This window comes from Solanum pennellii, chromosome 4 (assembly GCF_001406875.1).
Source record: "Solanum pennellii chromosome 4, SPENNV200".
NCBI lineage: Eukaryota > Viridiplantae > Streptophyta > Magnoliopsida > Solanales > Solanaceae > Solanum > Solanum pennellii.
This window is the reverse complement of record NC_028640.1, coordinates 72,122,030-72,148,040: the sequence shown is the minus strand read 5'-3', so window position 1 is coordinate 72,148,040 and position 26,011 is coordinate 72,122,030. Positions and strand designations below refer to the sequence as shown.

Here is a 26,011-nt window from a genome sequence, read left to right as displayed (position 1 = left end):
AATATATATTTCCATGCATTTGTTAATTAAATTCATCATACAAAAATTTGATTTTTAAATATGGCTTTTTCTCTTGGACTAGTAATGTTATTTTTATCTTGTGCAATATCCCAAGCTTTTCTAGTTTCTAGTTCCAATTATGGTGGTCTTTTTCCAGATTTTTACCAATTTTCATGCCCTCAAGCAAATGACATTATAATGTCTTATATGGAAGAGGCAATTGCTAAAGATCCAAGAATGGCTGCTTCTTTGCTACGACTTCATTTTCACGACTGCTTTGTTCAGGTATAAACTTTTTTACACATTTTCATATACTTTGTTATATTTTTGGGTTATTCGTTTTTTCGATATTAGCAATTTGTCTCACTCACACCGCCACCTCCACCCCATGCAAACCATTAACAAAAAAAATGTGAATTTAGACGTTTTGTTGATAAGTACAATTTTTTTAATTTGCTAATTATAACTTATGACTTGAGACATAAGTTTAATTTTAAAATATTATGTCTTAATTAAAAAGAGTATACACTTAGTTTATGCTTTAGAGTATGAACGTGAGCCTTTTATAAGGCATAAAATACATGAAAAATTAAGTGATAAATAAAGATACTTTAGACAACATATTTTTATAAAATGAGCGGTATGTTAAAAAATTAAATACCACCAATTTGATGAAAAAGAAATATTAAAGACCACCTCGAAAAAGGGACAGTCCATGCAAAAAACTTAGATGTATAAGATGGTAATTTTGGACCTTTTCTAGGTGTTAAATTTGGCAACAACTCCAATTATTTCATTTTTCTTGTGTTATAGGGTTGTGATGCATCTGTATTATTGGATAATAGTAGTGGATTCAAAAGTGAAAAGGAGGCTGGACCAAACAAGAATTCTCTGAGAGGATTTGAAGTGATTGATCAAATCAAAGCTAAATTAGAACAAGTTTGTCCTTGTACTGTTTCTTGTGCTGACATTCTAGCCCTTACTGCTCGTGATTCTGTCGTTTTGGTAAACATCTAACTTCAACATTTCGTTCTCATTTATGTTATTTGGACTTTTTTAAAATGTTGATTGAAGTGTGTCAGATTCTATAAAATTCGTGTATTTTAAAAATATCTTATATGGATGCAATAATAATAGTAAATGTTGATAGAAGTGTATTAGATTCTATAAAATTCATGTATTTTTAAAAGATCTTATATGGATGCAACAATAACAATTTTGGAGAGTCTGATCAACATACTGTAACGATTTTTAAGGTCCCATTTGGACATGTGTTTTTTCTTCTCCTGAATTTTTTGATGATGAGTTTTCTAAGTGAAAAACTCTTACTTTTTTCAAGTGAAATACATGTTTAAACATGACTTCAACTTCAAATACTATTTTTTTTTTCAGTTTTCATTTCATCTCATGTCGGGTTAATCTTACCTATTGTAACTAAACTTTACTCATTATAACAATAAAATTACAACAAAAAAAAAGTAAAATTTACTGTTACATTAGAGTAACTAAATTTTACTGTAACATATAGTAACAATAAAGTACAAGTCAATTCAAGATTTTTGCTAATAAGAATGTTATATTACACTTAATATGTTGGAGTAGAGTGGTGGACCATATTGGGAAGTGCCACTAGGAAGAAGGGACTCAAAGAGAGCATATTTCAACAAAGCAAATGTAAATATTCCAGCACCAAACTCAAAAATTCAAACCCTCATAAGCCTCTTCAATAGACAAGGCCTTAATGAAAAAGACCTTGTTGCTCTTTCTGGTAAGCTACTTTAATTTATTTTTTTTTTTAAAAAAAAGAACTCTTGTTCTTGTTGAATTAATTTTCAACACGGGTTTTTATGACACGAAAAAATGACTTTCTTCGTACTAAACACACTCATACGTTAAACAGGAGCACACACCATAGGGGTGGCAAGATGTGTGTCATTTAGACAAAGGCTATACAATCAAACAGGTGATCATTTGCCAGATGCAACTCTAGAGAAAAATTATTACAACGATTTAAAATCAATTTGTCCAACAAGTGGTGGAAACAATAATATTTCTCCTCTAGATATTGTATCACCAAACAGATTTGACAACTCATATTTCAAGCTATTGCTATTAGGCAAAGGTCTTTTGAACTCAGATGAAGTACTTCTTACTGGAAAGGTGAAAAAAACTAAGCAATTGGTAAAGATCTATGCTGAAAATGAGGCAATATTTTTCCATCAATTTTCTAAGTCAATGGTCAAAATGGGGAATATTAGTCCCCTAACCGAGTTGAAGGGTGAAATTAGAAAGAATTGTCGCAGAGTTAACTAAAACTTTGCTATTTTACCAAGTATGTAATTTACTAAGTATGTATTTATGAGTTGAAGGGTAAAATATGAAAGAATTGTTGATTGTTGTCGTAAAATTTTATTTTATATAACTAAAATAATATGTCTAATGAAAAGCAATAATTGAAATATCAAATCCATATATTGTTAACACAAGCAACCATACATAGCCAAAGAGTACTAAACAATGTTTCTAAAAATCATTAAGCAGAAATCAATGGACAGCCTTTAACATGAACTCCTTGAGCAGTTGGACAATTAGCCAAATTGCAATATTCATCAACATTTCCCCACCAATTGATGTTATCATGATTTGTTAGTCCAAAAACCAGATAAATGAGAACTACCATAAAAGCTAATCCAGCATCCAATGCTGCAGAAAGAACATAATTGTACCTCTGCCACCACTTCTTTCTGTATCGAAAAATGAAGAAATTGAACACAAATCCAACAATAATCCAACTATTAAAATTCAATACGTTAGCTGGTGGCATATTTGACGTTGCCCCGGTAGTACAGGAATGTTTATAAGCTTGATCCATCTCTGCTTTGGGAATGCCTTGTGCAATAGCCATACTAATACTGGTGCCATCGCGCCTCCTAAAAAGAACCAGTTCAACGCACCATAATTTCCTAAAGGGCCGAAGAATCGCTTTGGTCCTACTAATCCCCAAATTACTGATGCATCATAGAAAACATGATCACCTCTACAAGTCCATGGACTGCCTTCTGGAAGTGAGTCCAATTGACAAATGTACGGAACGTGTGTTAGCATGTACCACGCTGTTGCCATGTTGATTGTTGAAGCTATCAACGTTCCAACTAGCTGAAAATAAATATCCATATCAAATGCAGATATAAAACGCGATGAATTTGGATTTGTTAATTTTTACTAGAGTAACTTACCTGAACTACAAACATTGATCTCGGAGGAATCTTCATATAATGACCAAGCTTAAAATCTTGGAGAAAAGATACAGCCTGTGACATGCTAATATAACCATATGTTTTGAAGCAAACATTGGCTATTGGTTTCCCGGGGATTATTAGTCCAAGAATATACTCTGTGATGATATTTAGTCCTGGTGACTGTAACGAAATACAAATAGTATCGTAAAAAAATGTGAATATAAATATCTTTTGGTTAGTGAAATTGAACAAATTATTGACTTACATTGTTTGTTGTGGCTTGTATTATACTTATTGGTAGAGTGAAAATAAGTGCAATCGCGCAAGCAAAAATGAGTCCCCACCATGGTAGCTGAACCTGTGATTTCAAGACAGTACAGAGTAGGAGAGACAGAGCAAACGAGAGAACGAGGATCGTGTGGAACCACCACGAAGGAATGTCCTCGTATTTCCTCATAAGCTTTGTATGTATATCTATTCTCCCATTATATGAAGCACGAAATCGACTATATATCTCCCTGCTCAATCATAAAAAAAATCAATGTTCGTCTAGTAAGTAGTGATCTTTTGTACTTAGTAATAAAAATAATCCAAATCTGAAGGATTTGACACAGATGAAACAACATTGAATGATTCAAGCAATGTAAGTAAGTGTATATGCAATAATAAAATCTAGCTATATATTCACTTACTTCCCATTGAATAAGAAGACATGTGTGAGGGTAGCGATGATTGTTGCAAAACCGAGTCCATATGAAATAGCAAACATGATGCTGAGATTTATTCGTCCTTGTTTCTCGTATGCAGCAGTGTCTATCTCAAACTTGTTGTTGACAATAGCTGATACATTATACTTATGCCCATCGGCATTGAATAAATCAGTCGAAAAAAGGGACCCATTACTGAAACCCTAGGTTAACCATTTGGTTTTCCTATAAATATGATCCTTGTATTTGTAATTCCAAGTAGTAGCACAAGTGAAATAAAATCCTCCTGTTACAGTCGTGGAGTAGGGAAACCGAACCACGTTAAATTCTTGTGTGTCCCGTTTGTGTTCTGTTTCTCTTTTCTCTAGATTATTTGTGTGTGTTGTGTGTTTAATTCCCAACATAGGCTACAGGAATCATGATGTAGACTATTACAACATAGCCTGCCAAGATGTTTAGGATGGCAAAAAATGGAGTGACCAGTGGATTCGTCAAGAACGCGACGACTGACCAATCAAATGTGAAAGATAAAAGGCCAAGCCCATGTTGGCCTGAACCAAGTTGGTGTGCTACCACTGATTTTGGAAAAACCAAACAGAGCACAGAGAATGTTGACAGAGTTTTGAAGAGGTATCCAGGGACAATGTACCAAGTAAAACTGCATATCATTGCTATTAAAAAGAACTTTCCTCTAGAGTAATTGACACCATTTTCTTTCTCATGTAATGCCCTGCAAAATGTCATCAAGTACCAGAATTTGCTATGATAACTATTTACATCGACTATTCTACGAAACATAGTAAACAATATCTAACTTCCTGGATCAACAAGGATTGTGATAGAGTAATAAGTACTACTTCAGAAATCTCGAGTTTGAGTTTTTGATATGGGACAGGGGAGAACAAACGTAATAAGATGACACAATGGAAGAAGGTGAGCTTTTGTACACTATTTTGACAAATTTATAACTACCTGGATCAACAAGGATTGTGATAGAGTGGTAAGTACACCTTCAAATGTCTCGAGTTCGAGCCCAGATATGAAGTCCCCTCAAGTGCTTTAGACCCCCTTAAAATTAAAACTTGAGGACTCTTTTCACTAGAATGTGCAACCTTTTTTTTTATTGTTTTGGTACTTACCTGAAAATAGAGACTTGAGCAAGGGTAGATGGCCACCACATTTCTGCAGGCTCAACCACGTACTTCCTCATAATACCAGCCCAGCCATAACCTAGAACCTGAATCCATTATAAAATGTCATTAATACAAAATAAAAACAAGAATTAGCTACGAATTTTATCGGTAAATAGTTCGTAATTAATAAGATTAATTTATTTTAAAATTGGTCACGGAGTGGCATTGAAGACCAATTTTTTTAATTTAATCGCGGAACTTATCCATGGCTAATTCCTATTATATTTATATTGTATAAAGATATTACTTGGTACTAGAAATCGAGTGCTTCTCAATTGCCTCAGATTACAGAGTAGGAAATCGAACTTTCACGGTAAAAGTTTCTACTAGATATGACATTGTTATTACTTATTCGCTTAAATTGGTTAAATAACTGAATTTTCTTGTCAAATTTAATTGCGAAATCAAACAAATTAAGAACTAAACCTGGGTAGTAATGACAAGGATCCAACCAGCCAAGAAGGATATCTTCCTGTGATAAAAGACCTTAATAATATCGATAATAGTAATAGCATAAGCACCTCCACTACCAAATCCAGCACCAGCATTAGCAAAAATTGAAATTAAAACATGTTCTTTCATGCTAAAAGGACCTGGATTAAGTGAAAATTCGCTTAATCCAAATCCTGGCAAATGGAACTTCCTCGTTGGAAGAACTTTTGCCAGGAATTTACCTAATGGTAATGACGCAACTTGTGCAGTAATCATACTGATTATAAGTGGGTTTTGCCTGTAACTAAAGAAAATGTTGATAAATGACATTAATCCACAAAAAATAATCCCCAAAAACCACATTCGAAATGTCCATACTGGAACTGATGGATCGTCATCTGTTGGTACTGTTAAACGAACTTGTTCTACAGGTGACTCGTCCTCGTCCTCGTCCTTGTCATCAAATACGTCGCAAATTTCTACTTCTTCAATCTTTTTTTCATCCATGGAGAAATATTATTATCGCAAAAAAAAAAATTATTGAATTTTTTGTTTGGAATTTGAATGGTTATTATGATATGAAGATATTTTTTATATAGACATAATTAGAGAAATTTTTTAGAAATCTGTACTTAATAAATGATTTTCCTAAAATGGTTTTGATTATGTTTCTTGACGTGAAAATGGGATGAATTCATGGATACATGCAATTTAATCTTATTACAATTAGCAATACATTGCCAGCTAGATGATTAACCAAACAAAATAAAATCTTCCTACAGAAATTTAGAAATTTATTTATTTATATGATAAGTATTATAAAAAGGGGAATTGTATAGAATGACAAACTAATAATATAAAATAAATATAGTAGCTACCGTTATGATTTATTTGTTTTCTATAGCAAACTGTTTGTCAGTCCCTCTCTCTCTCTCATATTCTTGCTCGCTTCCTTCGCTCGCCTCTCTCGCTTTATACAATAGAATTATATGAATTATGTCTCAAATTGTATAAAAAGAGAGAAAATTATATATACATATGCAAATACATATGTTTCCGTTTTATACGCTTATAATTATACAATAAAATTATTTCCCTGCCCAAGTCTCTTTTGTCTTTCTCTCTTTCTCGTTTTATACAAATTCAAATTGTATACTCCCTCTGTCCCTATTTACTTGTCCATATTTACTCTTTTAGATGTCCCTATTTGCTTGTCCACTTTGACAATCAAGAAAGGACAAATTTTTTTCCCTATTATACCCTCATTTAAACTTCTTGAAAATTTCTAAGTTTTAATTCATCCTTTTTGAAACCATATTTAATAAGGGTAAAATTGTAACTTTACTATGTTGATTATTGTTATCTTAATATGTGTGTCTTTTCTAAAGTTGACAACTAAATATGGACAGAGGGAGTATAATTTATCTCTTTCTCGTTTTATACAATTTGATTTAGTTGTATATTCCCTGCCCAAGTCTCTTTTGTCTTTCTCCATTTCTCGTTTTATACAAATTCAAATTGTATATAATCGTTCTATATACTTATAATTATACATATCGTTTTATATACTTCGTTTTATACAATTCTCTGTCCAAGTCTCTTTCTCTTTATCGTTTTATACAATTCGCTTCAATTGTATATCGATAGCGAATTATACAAATATATGTTTGTTATGGAGCGCAATTATGCAAACTTTGTTGTAGCATAAAAATATGAATTTCATATTTGCTATACGTGAAAGCTACCCTATAAAAAATAATTTTTTCGTATTAATATGTTAGTCAAAATTTACATAATTTTGACTTAGCAAAGAATAATAATGACAACTACTTACTATATAGACAGAGAGAGTTTAGTAATTTTGGAATGTATTTATTGATCTTATATACTCCTTTATGGACATTATTTTAGTTGAAGACGTGGCCATATATATTTATATTTATTAAGTATTACTTCCATTGTTTATGTACCAATTTTCAGTCTAAAGGGATATAAGTCTCGTACTACTATTGAAGGAATTCAAAATTAAGATCTCTTTTGTCATTTTTATTAAATAAATAAATAAAAAATAGTCTTTTCAAATTTCTTGCATTGTGTAAAATGAAAATTATTTTATAAAAAGATCATAAATTTTTTTAAAAAATATAATTGGTCTAAGAAGAGTGATACTACATTTTCCGTTCAATTACCAGCTGGCCTAATAAATTGTAAAATTCATTTATAGTTTGGAGCACATCTGAATATACCAAATGTATTACTGAATTGATAATCAAGAGTCAACTATGGTCATAAAAGGATGAGTTCACATTGGCATTTATTATTTATCCTTTCATTTTTACCTGTTTAGTTTGAAACAAACAATTTATCGTTTATTTTTACTTATCTTAATTTAATTTAACAACATATTAAAAAACTAACTAATGATATAGTTATTGTATCAAATTATTTTTTATTAAATGATGATTTAAAAAATAAGTATTTAATGTTGAAGATAAAATATCAAAAAAATTATTACTCTTTTAGATGTCCCTATATCATGATACCATATCGCACAGACTAAATTGATCATTAAAAAGTGATATAATAAAAAGGTGTAAGCAGTAGACACTAACGAACATCATAAAAGGTGGAGTGAGACCAAAAAGGTATATAGAGAAAGTAATTAAGCAGGTTATTAGGTTAGGTGATAGTTCTCATGTTTGTTGTGTAATACTCTTCATTTCGCATTTTCTTGTTTTATTTTGTTGTTACTGCTCTCATGTAGTATGTACTCTTATTTGCAAACTCTTTGACATGATGCTTTATCTAAGCGAAAAATCTATTAAAAACAATTTTTCTTTTACGAAATAAGATAAGTTGATGTACATTTTGATATTTTTAATTGTTTCTTAAAGATATGTCAAATTAATATTTCCTCAATTTGATAATATTTGTTCATTATCAACTTTGCATACTTCTTAAGAAAATATAAATAAAAAAATAATTTTATTATATAATCCTTTAAATATAATAAATATAATGTCCTGAAACATGTAATAGAGATATAACTATAATTAATTATAAAGATAAATTAGGAACTAAATATAAAAAATTATCTATTAATTTCATAAAGTAAATAAGTATTATTGAACATCTTAAAAAAATATAATAAGTAAAAGTGGAAGCTACGAAATTAGGGCAATGAAGCGGAACAGGTGTGGAGCGGAGCGATTTTAGGCATATGAGGGACGTGGCAAGGTGACATGATACGGACCAAATGCGGAACGGATTGAAATAGATTTTTTTCCATTCTTAGTGGGGCGGTGCCGGTGCGGGTGCGGGTTTACAGTGTTGAGTGTTTGATACTATAACCTAATCTTTAAGCTTTAGCCTTTACCATAATTTGTAATTGTTGATGTTTATATATATAGTTTATTTTATTTTGCTGAATTTGAATCTACGCAACAATTTATGTTAAATTTTTAGTTGTATTTCATAGTTAGAATATTTAAAAAAAGGTAACTTTCACATATAGCAAATACAAAATTTATATTTATTTGTTATAGTAAAGTTTGCATAATTGCGCTTCATAGCAAACATATATATGTATAATTCGCTATACATATAAAATTGAACCGAGTTGTATAAAACGAGAAAGAGAGAAATTATATACAATTTGACTTTGTATAAAACGAGAAAGAGAGAAAGACAAAAGAGATTTGGGCAGGAAATATACAATTGAATCGAATAGTATAAAACTATAAAGAGAGAAATTATATACAATTTGAATTTGTATAAAACGAGAAAGAGAAAAAGGCAAAAGAAACTGAGCAGGAGAGTATTTTTATTGTATAATTATAAGTATATAGGACGAAAATATATGTATTTGCATGTGAATATACAATTTTCTCTCGCTTTATACAAACAGAAGCGCAATTTATACATTTCGTTTCTGTTTGTATAAGTGTGAGAGGCGAGGGTGGCGAGCGAGGAAACGAAAATATATGTAGGCGAACGAGACTGCCACCAAACGAAAGTGACGAGCAAGATTCCACCAAGGAGAACTATAGTTTGCTATAGGATACAACTAAATCAAAGTATATTTATAGCATTTAATTTAAATTAATAGTTTAATATTATATATAATTTTCCCTTTAAAAAGTTATAATCAGGTATAAAAATTAAAATAACAAATTTAAAAAAATAATAATAGGAAAACTTATGCGGGGGCAGATTAACTTGGAGCGGGATGAAAATAGTAAATTATTCTACGTGGGATAGTGTGGAACGAATTAAAGTCTCCGTAAATTTATAAGGGAAGAATGTCAAGTTAATACTCACTCCTTCCGCTTTTACTTACTCTGTATTAATTTGATATATTTTTTAAGAAATAATAAAAAGTTATTTTGTTCGTTTATTTTTGCTTGTCATTTTTTATAAATTAAGAAAAAATAATATATTTTAGTTTTTATATTTTCAATTTATTTAGAGAGTTAATATTTTTAAAAAAATAAAACCTTTTTAATGAGTAAATTAGTTTTGAAATTCTTTCAATTAATAAAAGATAAAATGGTAAACTCTTGTGTCACTTTCAATAGGTATATCAAGTAAAAAATTGATAAATAATGAAATAAATAAAGATAGAGAAAATATAGTTTTACCAGTGAAATCTAAAAAAGATGCTCCCTTAGTCTCAATTTATGTGACATTTTTTCATTTTTCGAAAGTCAAAAAATTTATGTTTGATCGAAAATTTTACACGTGAAATCTTCAATATTTTTGAAATGAAATTTATATATTTATAAACTACGTAAAAATATTATAAATTACAATATTTAGATAAAATAATTAAAAAAAATATGATCAAAACAAATTCGTTTAAATCTCAATATTTAAAAAATATCATATACATTAAAACAATAAAATTAATAAAATACGAGAAACTTTACCCTTATCTTTTACTAGTAAGTAAATACTCTCGAATAAATCATATCAAATATTTTTCATCCTATGTGTCATATCGGAACGAGGAGTAATGTTCTTTGAATTTTCTTAGTAACACAATCCCTCTAGTGTGTAATACCAGAATTTCAGGTTCATTAATTACTCCGTCAATAAAGGCCACTTGGTCAAACTACAAAGACTTTCAAACTTGTGGACTCTTTTAAACTTGATTACGCTAAACGAGTATAAAAATTTAATATAAAAAGTTCATAATATTTTTTTATTTTAAAATATTTTTTTTTATTTTTAATTTAAAAATGTTAAAATTAAAAACGTAAAAATATTCAGAATAAACTAGTTTATGGGTGTGAATATGTTATTTTCATCGTTCTAGCCAAGTTTTCTGTCAGAGGGATTTTTCCGTTAAACTTCTTAGATTGTTCCCATATCACCCTTCAAAGTCAAATCCCTATTTTACCCCTCTTTCTGAAACATCAAACACATACACAACATGGGCTTTTTTGGAATTCAAAACATGATTTACATGCATGACCTTTTCTTGTTTACTTGTTCAAACACATGATACATAAAATTCAATTCAACAAAAACACTAGTAGTATTATCTAATATTCAAAGTTAAACAAAACACACCTCATTCAAATTGCTATAAATACCAAAACTCATCAATAACAATCTTCATCCACATTCATTAGCCATATTTCTCATAGCTAACTAGAGAAGAAATCGCGAAATAAGAGAGAAATACTTGGAATATTTCGAGTTGTAATCTTACTTGTTTGAAGATGACTTGTCGAAGAATAATTACTTCGTTTATAATTCTTGCCATTTTTGTTGCTATAACAAGTACTCAAAACCATGTTGAGGCAGCTAGAGTATTGTCACAAGATTTTTCTGGTGAAAAAATTCATCTGGCAACATTGCCATCAATATATGAGAAGGCTAAGAACAATTTGTCATTTTTGCTTGAGAGATTACCTTCAGGACCTAGCCCTAAAGGACCTGGTCATTAAGACAAGGAAATGCAAGTTCTTAAAAATGGCTGAAAAGAGCCAGTAAATTTTTTATTATTATTATTTTACCCTCCCTAGGAGCTCCCGCTCCTATTGCTCCTCTCAAACTCGCAATCTTCGAGTTGAAAGTGACGGGTGCTTACTATCCGAGCAAACTCTGAGCCACTAGCATAGCTTATAACATTTTTTTTTCCTTTTTTCTTCTTCTTTCTTTTGACTAGATATAGGAAATACAAGACATTTCTTCTTTTATTTATTATTATATTATATATACCTCATTTATCAATTCATCTTGTTTGTTTATTTTAAATCATTTTTTTGGTGAAAGATCAAATGAATACGGTTTACCACTTTCTTGCTATGGTTATGTTTAATTTAACATATGAGTGTTTAAGAGCTAACTATATTACTCCATCTGTATTAATTTATATGATAATGTATTTTATTGAATACAAAATTTAAAAAAATTAATGAAGATTTGATCTTTATAAAATATTTATTATTTCATGATAAATAGAAAACTATAATGAATTTTTTGTGTGTTGTTTTATCTCAAACAACTTTATCATTGGATTGTTATCGTGGAAATGATTCACTATTTTTTCACAACAATCGCGTGAAGCGTAAATTTATTTATTAGTGTTGAAATTTTAATAATTAACACATCTAGAAAGTAAATATGATTTTGAATCCCAGAAATTTAGCTAGTTGAAATTTCTCTTAAAATCGTTCAGAAGTTCAACATATTGAACTAGAGCTAATGAGGATTATTTAAAAAACTTTTAGCTAAAGCTATTTTTAAAAAAATAAAATAAAATAAATTCGCATTAAAAAATAATATTCTAATGACTATTTTTGTAATTATAGGTTTATAAGCGGCTATCCCATGTTATTTTTGTCATCGGAAGTAGCTGATTTTGAACTTTTTGATTCTGTTTATCCATGTGAAGATTTGACTTTAAAGATTTAACCATGAAATAATGAATAATCAAAAATTTAAGATGACTCATTTTCAAGATTGTTCGAGATAATTTCTTATCAATATCACTCATTTTTAAGATTAGGGCATGTAATTTTCAGTTAGCAATATATGTGCTTCTAGTTTTAAGTGAGTATACTTTATTTATATCGAGTGTTCATACCAATTCAATATATGCATATCACGCGTTTAAATTTATTTACTTAACTTTAATTTATTAATATGTGTTTTATTTTATTAAATCACATAATAATAAAAATGGAAAAGGGTCAAAAATACCTTTAAACTATCTGAAATAGCTCAGATATACCCTTAAACTATATTTTGACTCAAAATTACCCTTCCGTCAAACTATTGGGTCAAAAGTGCCCTTCTAATTAACGGAAATTGTTAAATGCCATGTGGATGCCACATGGCACCTCAATAGATTTCCACTGCCACATAGACTAAAAGGAAAAGGGTCAAAAGTACCCTTAAACTATCTGAAATAGCTCATATTTACCCTTAAACTATATTTCGGCTCAAAACTACCCTTCCCGTCAAACTATTGGGTCAAAATTGACCTTATTGGCGGAAGTTGTTAAATTCCACATGTGCCACATTGATTAAACCCTAAATCTTAATTACTCATTTTTTCCCTCATTTCATTATTTTCCAGAAACGATTTCACCCCTTCTCCATCATTTCGCGGCTAAGGTTTCATAGTTTTCTTTATCGCTAGGTTTCAAAGTAGATATTCGTAGTTATAGGTTAGTAATTTTTTTTCTTATTTTATTGTGTTTACAACCACGAAAATCCACTTTGAAACTCAGCTCCGAAGAAAGTTATGAAACCTTGGCCGCAAAATGACGGGAAAGTTGTGAAATTCTAACTATCATACTTTGAAATCGTAAACGTAATAAAATAAGAAAAAGTATTTACTAACCTACAACCATGAATATCCACTTTGAAACTTAGCCCCGAAGAAAGCTATGAAGCCTTAGCTGCAAAATTAGGAAAAAGTTATGAAATCCTAACTATCATGCTTTGAAATTGTAAACATAATAAAATAAGAAAAAATATTTACTAGCCTACAAGCATGAATATCTACTTTGAAACCCAGCCACGAAGAAAAGTATGAAACTCTAGCCGCGAAATGAGGAAGAATGGGTGGATATACCATTTCTGAAATAATAAAATGAGGGGGGAAGTAATTAGGTTTTAGGGATTTAGTCTATGTGGCAGTGGAACCTTATTGACATGCAATGTGGCATCCACATGGCATTTAACAACTTCTGTTGATAAGAAGGGTACTTTTGATTCAATAGTTTGACGGGAAAGGTAGTTTTGAGCCGAAATATAGTTTAAGGGTAAATATGAGTTATTTCGAATAGTTTAAGGGTATTTTTGACCCTTTCAATTTAGTCTACGTGGCAGTGAAATCCTATTGGCATGTAATGTGGCATCCATATGACATCCACATGGCATTTAACAACTTCCGTTAATAAGAAGGGTATTTTGACCCAATAATATAACGAGAAGGATAGTTTTGAGCCAAAATAAAATTTAAGAGTATATATAAAATATTTCAAATAATTTAAGAATATTTTTAAATCTTTTTCGTGATAAAAATTACATTAATTTGATTTAAATAACCGATCGGATAAGTTTTTAGTTGCGTAAACTGTAAAATTTACACGAGCTCACAAGCCCGTAAACGAGCTGTCATAAGGACGGCCCATGACAGCTCGTTTTCCTCTTGTTGAACATTTTTTCACCTCGGAGACCTCGCCCAGCAGATAACAACTCCTCTTCTCACTCGGTCACACTCCCCACTCTCTGTTACAGTCACCATGCTCTTCAATTAGGTATCTCATCCTTCTTATTTTTGGTTAAGTTTTGATTTTTTTTTTGTATTTGTGTTTTTGTAAAAGTAATTCTTTTTCGAAGCATAAATTAGTGCAATATCAATTTTAAGTCATGGTTGAATTTTGTGATGATTATGTGTTTTCTCAAAAAAAAAAAAGTCACAGTCATGAAAAAACTGATAGTTGTGAAGTAAAGTTTAGTTTAATCAGTCATTTGAACATATTTTTGGGTGTCAAATTTAGGTTTTTGTGTGATTTGAATAAGAGAAGTTCACTTTTTGATTTCGTTGTTTTTTTCTCATAAGCAGTTGGATTATAAATGGCTATTTTGATTCAGTTGGACCTGGTTGTTGATATTGCTTCTTGTTGGTTTTGTGCATCCTAATGTACTTATTTTCTTTTGTTATGTCCAAACCATGAAGTTATTTCAAGTATGCTTTTTTCTACATTTGACAAATAAACTGAGTGTTTCTGGCCTTGTTTTGTTTTTGAAGTTTTTCTTGCGTCGTCATCCAATTTTTTCAGCAATGTTGTAGAAACAATACTGCCTCAGTGACAGTAACATAAACATTTATTCACATCCCTGGACTGTATTTTTATCCCTCACACCAAACGACCCCAAAGTGATATGGATCAATAATTAGGACAGTATTGTTATATCCTGCGTTTCTTGAAATAATTCTTCCCTTAATCGTAGGGAAAAGTTTGAATGTGAAACCGCTCTCTTTAATGGACAATGGTAACGTTGGTACACTTATTGGTATGATACTAGTATGTTTACCCAAACTTGCAAATGACTGTAGTTTATACATTTTGTAAATCCCGAGGCTGCTGTTAGTGAAAACATTATGAATGGGTTTGTCTTGGTCATCAGTTCATAAAGTTGTACTACATGGATACATAAATTTCTTCGTATGAATAACTACAAACTTCCAACTTTTGAATTTGATAGTCAATCATGTGTATATGTATTTTCTTCGTTTAAAATTTACATTGAAATGTTTGATTCAGATAGTTCTTTCCGGAGTTTAAGGAGATCCTTCTATTTTCATCTTGGTCTTTAACCTGCAGTCCAGTGCATTTACGGTGCTATGTGCTTTTCTTATTTGTAGATCTTCTCGAAGGACTTAAATATGATCCTGAATGGATGCTACTTGAGTTCTGGGAGTTTTTGTAAACCTTACAAAGCATGTAACTCCAAGTCCTACCGATCTGCATCATCATGCACCCCTCTGCCGCTTTCCAAGGTTATAATCACATGTGTTAAACGTTCACCAGCACCTCATCAGTATCCAACATCCTGCTCCAAAGGTGTGTGAAATCTTGATGGTGATCTTTTTGCATGCCATTATTTTCATTCTGCATTTTTATGTTAGTTCTGCTTAGCCCCATTTGTTTTCAGTTAATGGATGTTTGAATTTGAATATTTTAGGTTTCAGTCCACTAAGGGCCCGTTTGGATGGGCTTAATAAAAGCAGCTTTAAAAAAGTACTTTTAAAAGTGCTGAAACTTATTTTTAAAATAAGCAGTTATGCGTTTGGATAAAAGTGCTGAAGTTGTTATGTCAAACGTGAAAAGGAAAAAATGGAAGAAAGAAATATTAGGGTTATATGGGTAATTTGGAGATTGTATAAAAATATTAAGAGCAAAAAGATAAAAATGTGGTCAACTTAAAACAGCTTATAAGCTAAAAAAAAAAAAGCACCCCTACCCCAGCTTTTAACTTTTGGCTTAAAATAAGTTTTTTTTAACTTAAAATAAGTTATTTTGAGTATTGCCAAACAGCTAAATAAGTCAAAAATCAGCTTTTAAGTCAGTTTGACCAGCTTTTAAGCTGAGCCAAACAGGCTCTAAGTGTACAAATGAACTTTTTTTTCTTTTATTAAAGCTTATTTGGTCTTAATAGGTCTTGTTCATTCTGATCTTGTACATAGTTTTGAAATCATTAAACTATTGTTCAATTAAGATTCCTGTAAACATAACATTTTATCACTATTGCTTTTTCCTCTTCCTTTTAATCCCAACAACTTGTCTTTATTTTTAAAATTGCATAAAAGTTTGTTCTTGGTCTTCTTTTAGGTCCCAAGTTTTGAGGATATTTAATTCGAGTTTGAATATTTAAGCTTGTGATAATAGCATCTTTTAAGTATGCATCTTTGTGATTGTAGCTTGAGGGACCTAATCATCAATTTGAGCTCTTCATGAAGTTAGTGAGTGGATTATCTTATAGGTCTTTTCCTCATCTTTAAGGAGAAATGTATATTTCTTCTTTTCTCAAAAACTTAAACTAAAAACTGAAATGGCTCAAATCCTTATGCACCCATGTTTGGTGGATGTTGTTTATTGTAGATGTATTTCCGTCCGTTCCTTTTTGCTACTGTTCTCTTACTGTTCAAATAGATAAATGTGCAAAGGCAGCTACTGTAAAAATAGAGGTTTAAGTAGTCATACGTAGTATTCTTTTAGAGGATTCGGTATTGTAAGAATGATGATAGAGGGAACAAAGTAGTCAACAGATCTTTAAGCCAATATATCTTATGCCTACAAGCTTATGGTATAATTCTTTTCTGTTGACTCTATTAGTTGAAAGATATAAAGCTACTTTCCCTATTAAAGTTGAGTTGTCAGTGCAGGATTCAGCTTCCTTGATCTCTCTTCTGCATCATCACTTCTTTTAAGCGGTGAATATGGTGGTCTTTTGAATGCTATTCCACAGTTACCAAGACGAAGCCAATTGTCCTTTTCCCCAAGAGCATCGAAAGATGTCCCCTATAGTTACAGATTCCCTCCTATGACCAAAAAGCCAAGGTGGTGGTGGAGAACCTTAGCATGCCTCCCTTACTTGATGCCTCTTCACGAGACTTGGATGTATGCTGAGACAGCATATCATCTCCATCCCTTCTTGGAAGATTTGGAGTTTCTGACATACCCTTTCCTGGGAGCTATTGGGAGATTACCGAGCTGGTTTTTGATGGCATACTTCTTTGTTGCTTATCTTGGTATAGTGAGGAGAAAAGAATGGCCTCATTTTTTTAGGTTTCATGTGGTGATGGGGATGCTACTTGAGATTGCACTGCAGGTTATTGGGACTATAAGCCGTTGGATGCCACTTGCAGTATACTGGGGCAAGGTTGGTATGCACTTTTGGACGGCTGTTGCATTTGCCTATCTGTTCACAGTTTTAGAGTCCATAAGATGCGCACTTGCTGGGATGTATGCTGATGTACCATTTGTGTGTGATGCAGCTTATATTCAAATACCCTATGATTAATGAAAGCCAACACATAGGATGTAAACAGATGAGATCATGTTTGTTATGCCTTTTTTGTAGGACGTTGAGGCTATAGAATTTTTAACTTGCAATGATTACGTTGTCTTGGGAAATGCCTTATGGTCTGTAACACTCACTTTATACAGCTGCTGTGCTTTTCTCTCCCATCTTTCGAAGGTATTGATTAAGTTCTTATTGGTTTCAGTTTTTTCTCGTAGTTTCAATTGTCATTTTAGGGCTTCTGTGACTTTGTTTTCTGATATAATGTATCAAATGGGAAAAGCATTTCGCCAGACTAGATGCAGCAACAGAAATATACATCTTTATAATTCTGGAACAGAATTACATATAGATATAAAGATGACTGCAGACTTTTGTCATCACTATTTAGACTGCAGACTTGAGAATGCAAAACCAACAACAGAAAAAGGCTTCTTAATCCAAGAGCGCAGCCACACATCATAATTCATACAGTAACAAATTGTTCGAAACAAAATCTTTGAATAAATCAATTCAATAATTAAAAGAAGGTAAAGTATTTGGATTGGTGAAAAAAAACTACTAGTATTGCTTTTAGAATGCTTATATGTACAAAAGACAATCAGCTAACGACCAACTAAAACTATCCACAAAAGAAAGGACATATCGGTATGGAGCCTAACTATACTAATAAAAACAAAAACCTCAGGTCAAGGGACATCCATCGACAAAAATGCCTTTGCCCGTGGGACAAGTAGCCAAATCACAATACTCTCCACCAGTTCCCCACCAAGAGAAGTTAACATTCCAAACAGTAACGCAGAAAAACAGAACTACTCCCATTACGGCCACTCCAGCATCTAGTGCTGCTGATAGGACATAATTGTACCTCTGCCACCATTGCTTTCTGTATCTGAAAACGAAGAAATTGAACACTGTTCCAACGATAATCCAGCTGTTGAAATTCAATGTTGTTGCAGGAGGCATACTGGCTGTAGCTGCAAGAAGTACTGGAATGTTGATCAATTTAATCCAACTTTGCCTTGGGAATGATTTGTGTAGCAACCACACCAAAAAGGGTGCCACAAGACCTCCAATAAAGCACCAATTGAGGGCACTATATTCACCAAGGCCTAGGAATATTCTTCGCGGTCCTACTAATCCCCAGATAACTGATGCATCAAAAAAGACTCTATCGCTCTGACAGGTCCATGGACTGTTGGGAGGAAGCAAGTTAGGTTGGCATATGTGGTCAATGCTATTAAGTAGCCACCACGCGACACCCATATTGATTGTACCACCAAGTATGGTTCCAACAAGCTGTTTTAAAAAATAGAAGTTTTAGTCAGTCTCTTGTAGCATCAAGAAACTGTACAATTGCTATAGTTTCTTCTTCTTCCTACGATCAATAGATTGGACTCCTTATATATCCAAAACTAACCATTGACTAGTATAAGTGATTGATACTACCAACGAAACAAGTGAAGAGGAAGAAAACAAGAAAGGCATACCTGAACGATGAACATTGACCTTGGAGGAACCTTCATGTAATGACCAAGCTTAAAATCTTGGAGAAAAGAAACAGCCTGGCTCATACTCATATACGCAAAAGTCTTGAAGCAGACATTGGCTATTGGTTTCCCTGGGATTATCATACCAATAACATATTCCGTGATCACATTTAATCCTGGTGACTGTTAATCAGAAGCAAAATTTTGTTTAATAGAGGAGGATGGATGCAATCCACAAAAGTTACTAAACACATGTTCAACTTGCAAAACTAACCATGTTTGTGGTAGCTGTTATGACACTTATTGGTAGGGTATATATCAAAGCAAGACAGGCTGCTAGGAGAAGCCCCCACCACGAAAGCTGAACTTGATCTTTCATGAAGATACATAGGACAAGTGACAAAGCCAATGAAAGTGCAAGAGTGAGGTAAAACCACCAGTTAGGGATGTCCTTATATTTCATCATAAGTCTTGTGTGAATATCAGGCTTTCCTTTGTATGAGGCTCGGAATCGCTGAACTATTTCCCTGTTCAGTGAACTTATCAGTATAATTCTCTTAGCAGCATTAATATAATTCATGAGTTAAACCAATAGGAACCATGTCTAAGTTGAATAATATTTGGCCATGTAAGGAGGAGGTGGGGGGTGGGTTCTCTCTCTTTCTCTCTCAGAGTTTATTTTTTCAGTTCATCTATAAGTTCTATTCTACTTGGTTAACTCATTATGAAAGCCTTAACCAACGTAGAAAACTATCTGAAAATAGCTAAGTGTTCTTACAACATCAACAAGAGTGCTAGCATTTTGGTTTTCCTTGCAGACATGCATTATATGCATAAAGTGCTTTCTGTCAAGGCATCCACAGTATAGGTCCATCATGGCAAATAAGTGATTAAAAGTGGAGAAAATGTTGAATAGAGCACTTACTTTCCATTGAATAGAGCAACTTGAGAGAGAGTAGCCATAACAGCTGCGAAATTCAGGCCATAAGTAACCGCAAAGAACATGCTGAGATGTATGCGTCCATGCTGCGCATATGATACCTTGTCTATCTCGAACTTATCATTAACAATATCTGTAACATTATATATCTGCCCCCGCGCATCAAATAGCTCTGAGGAGAATAGAGGGAAATTCTTGGCATTGTAGAGATTCAACCCCCAATAGGAAGCTGGAATCAGTATATAGACTACTCCAATATAGCCCACTATGACATTGACAATGACGAAAAAGGGGTAAACTAAAGGGCTACCAAGATATGATGCTATAACTGCCCAATCAAAAGTGAAGGATAAAATTCCAAGACCCTTCATGCCTGAACCAATTTGCTGGGCTACCACTGATTTGGGATAGGCCAAACAGAGCAAAGATAAGTTTGACAGCGTTGGGAAGAGAAAACCAGGGACAGTGTACCATATGAAGCTACAAGCTAGTACAACTAAGAAAAATTTCCCTCTTGAGGTTTCGCCTTCCCCTTCTTTATCATGGAGAGCCCTGCCAAATTTATGATAATTTACATTTATCAGATACAGTAACAATTATGCATCAAGATTCTCAAATTAAGCCAAAAGAAGATGCAAGTATTCTTAGATAGAATTTCCGAGGAAAAAAAATAATCAAAAAGCACCCAACCACGAGCAACTCGTGATAAGAGGCCATATGCTATTTCATGGGGAAAGTTTGAATTTTTTTTAGAAATTACCTGAAAAGAGAAACTTGAACCAGACTACTTGGCCACCACATTTCTGCAGGGTCTACCACATACTTCCTCATAATCCCTGCCCAGCCATAACCCAGAACCTGATACACAAACATTATATTAGCATGCCTGCTAACTTGAGTGGGGAAATATTTGCAAGTCTATTACCATCTATATGAAAATTTTGAAGTTCTTTACTAACGATAGAAAATTAACCAGATACTTCCATTGGTTTATTGCTTCAATTGACATGAAGAGTTTAAAGTCTCAACATTGAAGTTCAAGTATTTCCAACAGAAACTAAGGTCCAAGGCTCACAACATTTTCATGATGTAACTCATTCAGGCTTAGCAAATTAAATTGATACCTTTATCGATACATAGATATAAATAATTTTGTGCCATTCTCATGGAGTTATCGTGGTCAAAATCCTGGCACGAATGATGTAACTAACGACCACTAGCATATATGCAAAGGCGAATTCACGATTAAAACTTTATGTAATCAACTTTAAAGATTTTAAGCACGTAATCCAAAATTATGGGTTCAGACGAAGTATTTGTTGCAATGTTGATGGATTTTTAATTCTAGAAGAGGTCCAAACCTGAGTTGCAACCACAAGAATCCAGCCAGCCAAAAAGGTGATATTCCTGAAATAAAAAGCTTTAATAATATCCACAATTCCAACCGCATAAGCAGGTCCATTCCCAAAAGCAGAGCCAGCATTAGCAAAAATCGAAATCAATACATGCTCTTTCACATTAAACGGCCCCGGATTCAACGAAAACTCCCACGATTTAATCGTAAACTTCCTCTTCGGTAACACCTTAGCCATTAAACGACCAATCGGCAACGTGGCTACCTGGACAGTAATCATCGATATCACCAATGGCTCAGCTCTGTAACTGAAAAAAGTGTTGAGAAACGATAACAATGCACAGGACAACAGCCCTAAGAACCACATTCGGAATGTCCATACAGGTAGAGACGGATCATCGTCGTTCGATACGGTTAAACGAACTTGTTCTATTGGAGATTCATCGTCTTCTTCTTCTTCAGGAATTACAATATCTGGATCCTTTTTTTCCATGTTTACGGCCATGGAAGAAGGCCGAAAACAAAAAGAGGATTAATTTCTAGGGTTTTTAAGTTTGAATCTGCACGTCAATTTGCTGAATTTTTTGCAGCGGCAGAGACAGAGGCCCGAGTGCCTCTTTTTATAGTGTAACATTACATGCATGAAGAGTTTACAAATAACTCAAATTCTAACTCACTGAATTATTTCTCTTTCATTTATACTTTCCTCCATCCCAATACGTCCAAATCAAGAGTCAAATCCAAAATAAATTTCATTGGAATTTTTTAATTTATTAAATATCGCGATTTATAATATTTTAATATAACTTTTTTAAATATATAAATTTCTATTTCAAAACACTTTAATCATTTCTGTTGAAACTTATCCTTAGAATTTATAAATTTAAATCTTAAAATTTCAATCATCTCATATAAAAATTATGACAAAGAAAGTAATACTTTGTTCGGATAATTATTTTGTATTATTTCATCATATATTATGAATCATAAATAATATAATTTTCATCTTACATAATATCACACATCACCAATTTAAAAAACAACCTATAAGTAAAATAAGATATGAATATAATTATTAACACATAAAATATTATTACATATTTAATAATATAACATAATAATATTAAATAATAGTCAACAATCCTTACTTTTAGCATCCTATCTCAACCGCAAGATACAACTCCCGATATTGAATTTTAGAGTTATTACACTCCTTAAATGAAGACTTACTCGTAATAAATACTATTATCCTTTATCAATCTAAGATATATCCTTTCAAGAAGAGGCCAAAAAGAATTAATTATAATTTCGATGACATAATAAATGAAAATATATCCTAAGGAAGAGGTTAAAAACATTTAATTCTACTAGTCTTTAGACATTGCATTTGCACATGTATCTTCTTATAAAAGAAGTAAAAACAGTATGAATCATATAAAAGTAGAAGTAGAAAATGATGATCAAAAAAATTAACAAAAAAAATGTACCAGTTAAAATTGATGAGCAATAGAATTAGCCTTTTTTATATATGGATAACATAAATACATCAGAAAAAGTATTGTTCAACCGATCACCAAGACTTAATATATATTCTTAAGGTGAATGGAATGGTTTTAAAGGCTATTATTTCAAATTTTCAATTAATTTGTTAAAATCTAGCAGTAATTACTAATTAGCTATTTTCATAACATCACAATTTTCGTAATTATACTATTCATATTTATTTGATTGATTGTTCATGAGTACAACTTTATTTCTAAAGAAGTTTATCAAATCTCAAGAAATGAAGATGTCTTATCAAAGAGATTAAGGGAGTACCACTAATAATATAGTTTTTGAGAAATATCAAAATATCAACCATTATTCACGTTTAAAAAATAAATAAATGCATAATCAAATATCCATGAGTATTTATAAAAAGAGAGGAGTAAAAATACATGATCAATGATGGAAGATGACATAAATAGATTATCCATAAAAAATTCTTAAACAAAAGCGATACGATAAAGTGAATGTAAAAGATTACCAAAATTCTAATGTTATATAGTTTTACATTATTAAGGAACATTTTCTATCATAAACAACAGAAAAAAAAATTTCAGAGTTAAACCTGAATTTTTGACGAACTTGTACGTTCTAATTTTATATTTTGTATGCATACGTAAAGCTTTTATCAGTAAACTTGAATACCAAAAAAAGGAAAATAAATAACGGAAAAGGGCCTAAAATACCCTTAAAGTATTGAAAATGGTACAAAACTACCCCTCATCCACCTATTGGCTCCAAAATACCCTTATCACCCACCTATTGGGTCCAAAATACCTTTGGCATCCACCTTTTGGTTCAAAATTGACCACTTATTTAACGGTTTTATATTTAAACTATTTAAATATTTTTTAAAATACGTGGCACTCAACTATTTGTTATAATTTAACTTATTAGTATAATTTATAAATCAATCCACTACCCACCCATTACTAATTAAATCCCTCTAAATTAATAAACATGTCATATTATTAATGCAAGCTATTGCCAATTGAGTGTTTTTAAAAATTATAAAAGTAAATTATCATACATTCAAGTGGCTAAATAAGAATCACCGATAAACTTAAAAGTCTGACTATGTTCATCTTAATTATTCTTACGTCTCAATTATGTGATGTTACTTCATAGGGAACTTTTTTTCAAAATAATATATTAAAGGTTTTAAAACAAATCATAAATATTTATAAAATTATATTTAAAAAAAGTGCATGAATTAATTCGGGATGTATATACTTCTTTACCTTTAATCATAAATTTCTAATTCAATTTTGAAAGAAAGTGTCCTCCTAAATAAGCGGCTCAACCTAAATTTAATTGGGGCTTCGATTCGGACTCGAATAATTTTGGATGTCATTTTCAGGAATCTATAATGTCATCGTGTTTTAGTAGTGTTTATGACGATTTTGATTTATAATTAGATTATTAATTGGGTGAGGTTTAGTTAGTAATGAGTGGGTAGTGGGTTGGTTTATAAATTATATTAATAAATTAAAATTATAATCAATAGATTAATGCCAAGTATTTTAAAAAATATTTAAAGAGTTTAATTTTAAAACAATTAAAAAAGTGGTCAATTTTGAACCCAAAGGTGGATGACAGGGGTATTTTGGAGCCAATAGGTGGATGAAAAGGGCATTTTGAAGTCAATAGGTGGATGAAGGGTAATTTTGTACCATTTTCAATACTTCAAGAGTATTTTAGGCCCTTTTCCAAATAAATAAAGAATAGGAGTAGATACAAGAATTTTAGAAAAACAAATTAAAGCAAAATAATCAGTGTAAATTGTAATAAGAGGATGAATTCGAAGAGAAGCTAGCCTTTCTTAGTGATAATCAAGAGGCTATAAATGTGCTAAGCCCTCTCCAGGCTTTCTGGTTTTGTACACCTTTATTAAAAATATTAAGATCCTTTAATTTTATAAAAGATAGTAATATTTCACCCACATAAACAATAATTATAGAGAGTTACATAAAAAATCATGAGGAAAAAGGATGTCAAGTAGTTTATCTAGAGATTTTTGGAATTATTAATTTAAATCAAATGTAATGATTTAAAAAATGTATGATATTTTGTAGGAATTATCATCAAAAGATGTGGTGTAGTGAATGAGACTCCTTCTTCCTTGACCAAAAATTTTAAATTTGAGCTCTAAATATGAAAAAATACTTAGTAAGCGACGCTCCTAAACTTCTATTTTAATGCTAACTTCAATAAACTTCGTTTTGCTCTAACCGCTACATTATGAAGATTCTTTTACCCTTTTACTATTCTCTCTTCTTCCACAATATATACAATGATATACACACGAGATACAAGTGATACATCAGAGTATGTTGTGTGTTTATCACGTATATCACTACATACAGGGACATACACATGAGATACAAGTTACTGCAAGTGATACATCATTGTATGTTGTGGTGACAAAATCGAATAAAAATAGAATTAAATCGCAAATTGAATTAAATCTGAAAGAATTTGACTTATAATTCAATTAGTCAGACTTGGTTTGGTCTAGGAAGAATTAAACTCGACTATACTTGAATTGATTTAATTTAGCTATAAAAATCAATATGAGATCAAACCGCCGGACATTTTATATACATACATATATATATATATATATATATATATATATATATATACTTTTATTGTATATATAAAAGTATTTATTTTGATATAATTTCTAAATGTTTCTTATATTTTTTCATAATTTTTATGTTTTTATATATTATTTAAAATTTTTGAAACATAAAATTTTGAATGATCCAATAAAGGTCATAATCCATATATTACTAATTCTAATAAAGCTCAAATCAAAATCAAAGCAACAGTGTTGCTAACAAAAAAACAAAGTTAATTTCACACTAAGAATGACAATAATATTGTATATTTGTTCTTTAGTTTTACATTGGTTTAGAGTTTAGACACTAAAAATATTTAATCATGTAATTAATACTTATAAGACTTACTTTAGCATAATTTAATAATTTAAAATAATGATCATTTTATTATAACTTGTTAATTAGCAATATTTATTTTACACGATATATTTTCATT

At 31.3% G+C, this 26,011-nt stretch overlaps 3 protein-coding genes and 1 pseudogene across 3 annotated transcripts; 2 read left to right on the top strand and 2 right to left on the bottom strand.

Annotated features, from left to right (window-relative positions):
* Nucleotides 1-60: 60 nt before the first annotated feature.
* Nucleotides 61-2,382, top strand: LOC107017284 (peroxidase 9-like). Its single transcript, XM_015217547.2, has 4 exons — nt 61-285; nt 814-1,005; nt 1,603-1,768; nt 1,901-2,382. The coding sequence occupies exons 1-4, from the start codon at nt 61-63 to the stop codon at nt 2,311-2,313; spliced, it is 996 nt and encodes a 331-aa protein (XP_015073033.1). The 3' UTR covers nt 2,314-2,382.
* Nucleotides 2,383-2,487: 105 nt separating this feature from the next.
* On the bottom strand, nt 2,488-6,078 carry LOC107017028 (annotated as a pseudogene).
* Nucleotides 6,079-14,193: 8,115 nt separating this feature from the next.
* LOC107015647 (protein TIC 20-I, chloroplastic-like) lies at nt 14,194-17,823 on the top strand. Its single transcript, XM_015215979.2, has 3 exons — nt 14,194-14,351; nt 15,464-15,662; nt 16,985-17,823. Exons 2-3 carry the CDS (start codon nt 15,485-15,487, stop codon nt 17,620-17,622), a joined length of 816 nt encoding a protein of 271 aa, XP_015071465.1. The 5' UTR covers nt 14,194-14,351; nt 15,464-15,484; the 3' UTR covers nt 17,623-17,823.
* Nucleotides 17,824-17,927: 104 nt separating this feature from the next.
* LOC107017329 (oligopeptide transporter 2-like) lies at nt 17,928-22,068 on the bottom strand. Its single transcript, XM_015217585.2, has 6 exons — nt 21,414-22,068; nt 20,813-20,910; nt 20,038-20,604; nt 19,387-19,639; nt 19,113-19,295; nt 17,928-18,921 (listed from the first exon to the last, which is right to left on the bottom strand). The coding sequence occupies exons 1-6, from the start codon at nt 21,909-21,911 to the stop codon at nt 18,307-18,309; spliced, it is 2,214 nt and encodes a 737-aa protein (XP_015073071.1). The 5' UTR covers nt 21,912-22,068; the 3' UTR covers nt 17,928-18,306.
* Between the last annotated feature and the right edge of the window lie 3,943 nt (nt 22,069-26,011).

What these genes read in the sequence shown, in the direction of transcription:
- LOC107017284 (XM_015217547.2), top strand. Translation starts at nt 61, where the DNA reads ATGGCTTTTTCTCTTGGACTAGTAATGTTATTTTTATCTTGTGCAATA. An exon ending in TTCACGACTGCTTTGTTCAG is followed by an intron (nt 286 to 813) that starts GTATAAACTTTT and finishes CTTGTGTTATAG; the next exon opens with GGTTGTGATGCATCTGTATT. An exon ending in AGACCTTGTTGCTCTTTCTG is followed by an intron (nt 1,769 to 1,900) that starts GTAAGCTACTTT and finishes TACGTTAAACAG; the next exon opens with GAGCACACACCATAGGGGTG.
- LOC107015647 (XM_015215979.2), top strand. Translation starts at nt 15,485, where the DNA reads ATGATCCTGAATGGATGCTACTTGAGTTCTGGGAGTTTTTGTAAACCT. An exon ending in TCCAACATCCTGCTCCAAAG is followed by an intron (nt 15,663 to 16,984) that starts GTGTGTGAAATC and finishes TTGTCAGTGCAG; the next exon opens with GATTCAGCTTCCTTGATCTC.
- LOC107017329 (XM_015217585.2), bottom strand. Translation starts at nt 21,911, where the DNA reads ATGGCCGTAAACATGGAAAAAAAGGATCCAGATATTGTAATTCCTGAA. An exon ending in TTCTTGTGGTTGCAACTCAG is followed by an intron (nt 20,911 to 21,413) that starts GTTTGGACCTCT and finishes TTTGTGTATCAG; the next exon opens with GTTCTGGGTTATGGCTGGGC. An exon ending in TAACAGCTACCACAAACATG is followed by an intron (nt 19,296 to 19,386) that starts GTTAGTTTTGCA and finishes TCTGATTAACAG; the next exon opens with TCACCAGGATTAAATGTGAT.